The sequence below is a fragment of the Mobula hypostoma genome, chromosome 30 (genome assembly GCF_963921235.1).
Source record: "Mobula hypostoma chromosome 30, sMobHyp1.1, whole genome shotgun sequence".
Classification (NCBI taxonomy): domain Eukaryota; kingdom Metazoa; phylum Chordata; class Chondrichthyes; order Myliobatiformes; family Myliobatidae; genus Mobula; species Mobula hypostoma.
The window spans coordinates 16,981,459-16,989,142 of record NC_086126.1 but is presented as its reverse complement, the minus strand read 5'-3'; the positions used below and the strand labels follow the sequence as shown (position 1 = coordinate 16,989,142).

Here is a 7,684-nt window from a genome sequence, read left to right as displayed (position 1 = left end):
AATTGCCGTTAGTCGGGAATCTCCTTCCCTCAATCCGTGTCGCTGGGAACCTCTGAGAAGGCCATCCCAGCCCTGAGCAATGAGAGCCGCCCCCACCCGCCCTCTCCCCGGTATGGACACACCCTTGGTGTGGAGGGTGTGGAGGGGGACGGGGTTAGTGAAGGTGCGGTAGAGGGGAAGGGGACAGTGTGGAAGTGGCCGTGGTGGGTGAGGCAGTGGAGGGGGATGAAACTGTGGAGAATACGGGAGTGAAGAGGAATGGAGGGAGGGCGGTTTAGAGGGGAGGGGCGTGAGGAGTGGTGGAGGGGGTTGTAGGGGGAGAGGATGGGGATGGAGACGAAGGGGGATGGGGATGGAGTGGGGAGCGAAAGGAAAATACAGGGCAGTGAGGGGAAAGGCGGTAGGGGAGTGAGGTCGAGGGCGAGGGAGGGCAGTGAGGGGAAGGGAAAGGGAGGTGGAGCGGTGGCGAGGGAGGGAGGCCGGATGGGGTGAGGACAGGAAGTGTTGGGGGAGGGAACGGAGGGAGTGAGTGTGGAGTTGAAGTGAGTGCGTGTGGACGGTGGGGGATGAGTGGTTGTGTTGGGTGAAGGGAGGGAAAACGGACGCAGAGTTTGAAACGGGATGAAGAGGAACCGAGAGGAATGGGCGGTGCTGTTGGATGTGGGGGGGGTGGTCTCTGCAAGAGCGGGGCAGAGGTTTAGTTTGAGTGGTGAAAGGCTGAGCAGGAATCTGAGCGGTAAATTCTACACCCAGCGGGTGCTGAATGCATGGGACGTGATGCTGGGTGAAGTAAGGGTGAGCCGGATTATTCCCAGGGCAGCTCCATCCGTCCACATTCGGGAGGGACCGTGATGGGTCAGTACCGAACGCAGGGCGGGCACCGTGGTCGGCAGCGACTGGTTGGGCCGAATGGCCTGTCCGCTCCGAGACCCCGCAGCGGTGAGACTCTCCAGCACCACCGCTGTTCAGCAGCCGCCTCGGCTGTCTGGTGTCCCGGGTCGTAGACGAGCGGGTCCCCCAGGGTCCCGACGTCCCGCTACGAAACGGCCGAAGGGACCTCATGGTCAGCGCGCCTCGGCGCTCCCTCACTCACCATCGCCTCGTCCTCCTCATCTTCTGGCAGATCCGCCGGGGAGGAGCACCACGACGGGACGAGCTGGGTCGCCACCAGGCAGGCAACGAGAAGCCGGAACATTGCGATATCCGCACCCGATACCGAACAACAGAGCAGGACCTGGAGTCGGGGGTGAGAGTGATAAAACAATTTAGAACCGGTGGGCGGATCAGAGAATTGTACAAGGGTCGCGCCCTTCCGTGGGGTGGAGTTCACTCAGCACCCCACCACAGTGTGAACCTCCTCCTCACCGCCCCTCACAGCGCAGCCCTCCCTGACTCAGAATGGAGCACCGTCATCACTCTTCTGACCATTAGGAACCCCCTCCTCCCCACCTCCAGTCCCACTCGCCCCTCAACACGTATCCCTCAAACCCTTCCTACGGTGCGGAGTCGCCCCCTCACCAGCACTGCTCCCCGCCCCTCCGCTCACACTGTGTGGAGATCCTGCCTGATTTGCCCCTCCCGCAGTGCAGTGGTCCCACTCCCTGACTGTCCCGGAGCGCAGATTTCCCTCACACCCCACCTCGGTGAGGGATCCCTCCTCACCCGCGCCTCCCTCGGCACTGACACCAGGGGTGCCTCACTGCACTGAGCTGGGTGGGGGAGACGGTGACTGACTGAGAGGGAGATCGACATCCTCTGCCCCTCCCGTCAGACTGGCCCCGTTCCAGGAAGCCAGTCTCTCCAAGGACGAACACTGGCAATTCCTGACAACGTGCTCACTCACCACACTCGTTCGGACAACTCCAGCCGCTGTGGTGGACTGCAAGGACGTGTACCGTCTCTTATAGTCCCTGTCTGGCCCCTTCCCCCCCACCTATCTGATCCTATCACCCCCGTCCAACAGACAGCCCGCACTGATAAGGACCTGAACGATGTTACAATCCCACTTCCCCCTTCCACCAACGGTCGCCCACCATCGCCCACTTCCCCCCACCCTCCTGATCTACTCGGGACGTTAGTAATCCCCTCCTCAGCCCTCTCTACTGAAGCAGCATCCCTTGGCGCTCTGCCTCAGAATCTGAGGAATGCGTTGCCACAGTCGACTGTGGAGGCAAACTCACTGAGTGAATTTAGAGCGGGGGTCGATAAGCTCTTGGTTAGACAGGGCTTGAAAGGTTACAGGGAGAAGGCAGGAGAATTGGGTTGAGATGGATAATAAATCAGCCAGGATGGGATAGAGAGGCAGACTCGATGGGCTGAATGGCCTGTCACACCTCTACACACACACGCGCGCGCGCGCACACACACACACACGCGCGCGCACACACACACACACACACACACACACACACACACACTTCTCATTTGAATTTTCCCCCTCTCAACTTAAACACATTTCCTCTAGTTTTAGACATTACAATGCAGGTGATGAAAAGGTACCAGCTGCCTACTCCAACTTGCCCTCCCCGGGGTCCCGATATCTCTCTCTCCCACTCCAGAGAACCCACGGGGAGCTGGGGGGCAGCAGAGTGGAGTCAGCAGCCCTTGACACTCCCTCGCTCACTATCTCATTGTCCTCCACACAGTCCAAGTGGGAAGGGATAGAAGAGGTTGGCACCACATTGTGGGCCGAAGAGCCAGTCCTGCGCTGTGATGCTCTATGGCGTCTCCCCTCAGCTTCCGCAGCTCCAGAGAAGACCACCCAAGCTCGTCCAGCCTCTCGCGACAGCACGCCCTCTAATCCAGGCAGCATCTGGGTGGAACTCCTCTGCAGCCCTCCAAAGCCTCCTCACCCTTCCTGTGGAGGGGAGGCCAGAACTGAGGGAAATTTCTCCAGAAGTGGCTCAACTACAGTTGCAGAAAGCTGCAACGTTACTTCCTGACTCCTGAACTTAAGAAAGACGAGCTTGCCGTCGGCTTCCTGGACAGCCCTGCGGGCAAGGGTGGCCACTTTCAGAGAAGGTGGAATTGGATCTGCCATCAGCTACTGCCCTTTGGTCGAGCGGGGGAGTGGCATCATAGGTTCATACTTGTGTAAAAGTCCTGGCCACCTATATATGCTGAGACTTTCGCACAGTCCTGTAGTAACTTTATGCATCGCACTGTACTGCTGTCACACAAATAAACAAATTTCCTGACATGTGTGAGTGATGATAAACCTGATTCTGATATGGGTCTCTATTGTGGACTGAGAGTGGGAAGGGGGCAGGGAGAGGGGAATCATGGCTGGGAAAACGGGAAGGGAGAGGGGAGGGAATGGGAAGCACCAGAGAGACATTCTGTAATGATCAATAAACCAATTGTTTGGAATTAAATGACATAGCCTGGTGTCTCAGGGCTGAGTGTGTCTCTGTATTCCCAGATGCCTCGTTCTATCCTCAGTGCCCTACCATTCTCTGTGCAAGACCTACCCTGACTGGTCCTCCTAAAGTGCCTCCTTCCTGGCGGCAGTGGGTCGGAGGGATTGCGGGACAGGAGGTAGCGGTCCTCAACAATGCCTCGGGCCCTTTGTCTACAATGGTCGCAGTGAACGCCACAAGCCAGGAGAGCCTCTCGTCAACTTCTAAAGTTCCCCGTAAGGACTGTAAGGTCCCTTGCAGCTTCCGTAACACAATGATGGAGCCCGGCGGGACGCTGAGAGAACCTCTGGACCTGTTTGAATCGGGCCTCTGCCCCTTCTCTCTTCAGTCCTGACGAAGGGTTCCGGCCCGAAACGTTGACTCTTCGTTTCCACGGATGCTGCTGAGTCCCTCCAGCGTGTTGTGAGTGTTAATTCATCGGTTCTTGTACAAGGAGGCGTGAAAGGATCCACCAGAAACTTAGAGCCTCATTAGAAACATAAAAAACCTGAAAACATAGACACATGGAAAAATGCTGTGCCGAACATGTACTTACTTTCAAAATTATCTAGGGTTACCCATACCCTCTATTTTTCTAAGCTCCATGCACCTATTCAGGAGCCTCTTAAAAGACCCTATCGTATCCAGCTCCACCGCCGTCGCCGGCAGCCCATTCCACTCTCTGCGTAAAAGAACTTACCCCTGACATCCCCTCTGTACCTACTTCCAGGCACCTTAAAACTGTGCCCTCTCGTGCTCGCCAAAGTAAATTCATTATCTCAGCACAAGTCTGTGTCACCACATACAACCCCGAGATTCATTTTCTGGTGGGCATTCACAGTCAATACAAGAAACGCAATAGAACCAACAAAAGATCGCACCCCCCACCCCGCATCAGGACAAATGACTAATGTGCAAAAGAACAGCAAACTTTGCAAATATAGAAAGAGAGAAAAATGCTAATAATAATATTAATTGTCCGGAATAGGGAACAGAGTAACAGGATACCATACAGTCGAGGGGTGAATTTGAAACATTTCAATATCTGGGATATCAGCAAACAAAAGAAAATAGATCATACTGTGAGAAAGGAAAATCTTCTGACAGAATTTACTTCAAGGCTTAAGGAAATCTACCAAGCAGAGCTTAACAGTAAATATATACCAGAGGCAAAAAGCACTTTCGTTACACCCATGTAATGCTCTGGTTTGTATTTTTTTACTGTTCTGCATTTGGTTCTGTATAAACTGCCTGTTTGAGTTACTGTTGAAGATAAGAGACAGGGGAATTGTGTGTTGTCCAGTGAGGAACGTTTAAGGGGAGGTTTCTCTGGTGAGGGGCACTAATGTGGGGCTTGGGGTCCTTCGTTAAGGAGAGGAAGAGGGTAGACGCCGGGGAGAAGAGGTCGTCGGATTCGACCTGGAGCGGGGCCATGATTCGACGAAGCCCGGGGAGATCGAAGGAGGATCGGTGAAGGGGAAACCGTGAGCTCCAACTTGAGCACATTAGACTGCTCCATTAAAATGGGCCCTTTCTCGCTCTTTCTTTAATAACCCTACAGTCAAATGAAGAATTATAAAGTTAAATCCTTTAAGTGTAAGCTGTGTACTGTCTGTAATTTCGTGGGCACTTATTTATAACAGGGTAACGAATCACGCACCATCCACACAAACAAGTGGTTTGTGTGTGGGCTTGCGCCTCCATCTCAGAAGTTTGGTGGGGCCAGAGATTGTCTTCTCTGGACTTACACTGCTGACAGACTGGAGTCTTTCACCTGTATTAATATAATCTTTTGGCACAATATCGTGGTCTGGAAAATTCACAGGGAAAAATAAGGACTGGAATGACAAGTTTTAGAAAACACAATATGCACCCGAACACACGTAGGTTGGACAGAAGGAGGAAGAGAAATAACAGACACATAAAGATTTACCCAACAGTTAGATAAAACTTCCAAAGATATATTTTCATCAATGAAAACAGGAATCTGCGCGCGACACAAAGATATGCATTTGTGATATAAGAAGGACACATCACTAAACTTAGATGAAAGCACAACCCAAAAAACTGAAGAAATTATCTCTACAGAAGAAAGAGTTAACAAATGGAAGACCATGGCCCTCCACCGAAGGCATCTCCACGATCTGAGCAGCCTAGACGTCCACAAGGAAGCTGCTCAGAGTTGGAGACCACCTCCCCAGGAACAGAAAAGTTCCAGACAGGATCAGGTGGTTAACACAAAAAGATATCAAAAGCATGTATTCAAGATAATCGATGGAGAAAACTCCAGGAGAAACCTGGAGACAATCCAACATGCGACAGGATCCTGCAGCAGTTCACAATCAAGTGGCGAATATCATTGACCACAATCTTGCTTATAAATACTCTGATTCATTTTCTGGCAGGCATACTCAATAAATTCATCCTACAATGATAACCATAACAGAATCAATGAACTCCATGACTGAAGGAGCTCATTAAGTCAGTAACGTCAGAGGACTGACGATAAAAACAAGGATGTAATGCTGAGGCTTTATAGGTCACTGGTGAGGCCCCACTTGGAGTACTGTGGGCAGTTTTGGGCCCCTTATCTAAGAAAGAATGTGCTGACCTTGCAGAAGGTTCACGGGAATGATACTGGGTTTGAAAGGCTTGTCACATGAGGAGCATTTGATGGCTCTGGGCTGTTACCCACTGGAGTTTAGACGATGAGATTCGGCGGGGAGGGATCTCATAGAAACCTATCAAATGTTGAAAGGCCAAGTTAGAGTGGACATGAGAAGGATGTTTTCTATAGTTGGAGACCGATAGAGTGGATGTGGAGAAGATGTTTCCTATAGTGAGGGAGTCTAGGACCAGAGGACACAGACAGAGTGGACGTGGAGAGGATGTTTCCTATAGTGGGGGAGTCTAGGACCAGAGGACACAGATAGAGTGGATGTGGAGAGGATGTTTCCTGTAGTGAGAAATATATATATATATATATATATATGTTTCACTCTAGGATACATCCTCTCCACATCCACTCTATCCGTGTCCTCTGGTCTTAGCCTCCCTCACTATAGGATACATCCACTCTATCTTGACCTTTCAATATTTGCTCTCTTTCTATGCGTCTCCCCGTCCCCACCGACTCTTCCCACTGTCCACCCTTTCTTCTGAACTCTGCCTCGGGCAGACTCTCAGTTATCAAACATTTTTCAACTTTTTTATGTTGGAAAGGAAATTTATTCAGGGTTGGTAATAATACTAATTTTGGTAAGGAGGATGTGTTTGTTGGACATACAGTGCGGAGGTGTGTGGGTAGGGAGGGAAGGCCAGTCAAACTCCTGGTCTGTTTACCCCGGGCCTTGCCGAGAAGCCACTTGTCGCTCCAGGCAGCAGGATCCTGCACCTCTGCTCAGGGTTGATCACTGACTGAAGGTCCCTGGAGAAGAACCGGAGAGTGTCTGACCCCGGGAGTGTGTGATAGGACGGTGTGGAGGGAGCTTCACTCTGTGTCTGACCCCGGGAGTGTGTGATGGGACGGTGTGGAGGGAGCTTCACTCTGTGTCTGACCCCGGGAGTGTGTGATGGGACGGTGTGGAGGGAGCTTCACTCTGTGTCTGACCCTGGGAGTGTGTGATGGGACAGTGTGGAGGGAGCTTCACTCTGTGTCTGAGCCCGGGAGTGTGTGTTGGGACAGTGTGGAGAGAGCTTCACTCTGTGTCTGACTCCAGGAGTGTGTGATGGGACGGTGTGGAGGGAGATTCACTCTGTGTCTGACCCCGGGACTGTGTGATGGGACGGTGTGGAGGGAGATTCACTTTCTGTCTGACCCCGGGAGTCTATGATGGGACGGTGTGGAGGGAGCTTCACTCTGTGTCTGACTCCAGGAGTGTGTGATGGGACACTGTAGAGGGAGCTTCACTCTGTGTCTGACCCCGGGAGTGTGTGATGGGACGGTGTGGAGGGAGCTTCACTCTGTGTCTGACTCCAGGAGTGTGTGATGGGACAGTGTAGAGGGAGATTCACTCTGTGTCTGACCCCGGGAGTCTGTGATGGGATGGTGTGGAGGGAGCTTCATTCTGTGTCTGACCCATACAGACCCTGGACTGTGAGGTACTGTCCACACCCATCTCATCGCCATCCTCTCCCCCCTGCGGGGAAGAGGGTGAGGGAGGGTGGGAGAGGGAGGGAAACAGAGGGAGGGGAGAGGGTGAGGGAGGGAGGGAGAGAGGGAGGAAGAGAGAGAGGTTGAGGGAGGGAAAGAGAGATGGAGGGGGAGAGGCTGAGGGAGGGAGGAA

At 52.8% G+C, this 7,684-nt stretch overlaps 1 protein-coding gene and 1 long non-coding RNA gene across 2 annotated transcripts in view; one reads left to right on the top strand and one right to left on the bottom strand.

Moving 5' to 3' along the window:
• Window positions 1-1,896, bottom strand: part of LOC134339554 (cathepsin L-like) — a 15,182-nt gene extending 13,286 nt beyond the window's left edge. The window contains exons 1-2 of the mRNA XM_063036182.1: window positions 1,844-1,896; window positions 1,094-1,234 (exon numbers count right to left, since the gene is read on the bottom strand). Of these exons, the coding sequence (XP_062892252.1) occupies window positions 1,094-1,195 (102 nt within the window). The 5' untranslated portion in view covers window positions 1,196-1,234; window positions 1,844-1,896. The remainder of the gene's footprint in view (window positions 1-1,093; window positions 1,235-1,843) is intronic.
• LOC134339555 (uncharacterized) overlaps window positions 1-2,929 on the top strand; it is a 7,809-nt gene extending 4,880 nt beyond the window's left edge. The window contains exons 2-3 of the long non-coding RNA XR_010016427.1: window positions 1,124-1,246; window positions 2,646-2,929. This is a non-coding gene — a long non-coding RNA (uncharacterized LOC134339555). The remainder of the gene's footprint in view (window positions 1-1,123; window positions 1,247-2,645) is intronic.
• Window positions 2,930-7,684: the final 4,755 nt, after the last annotated feature.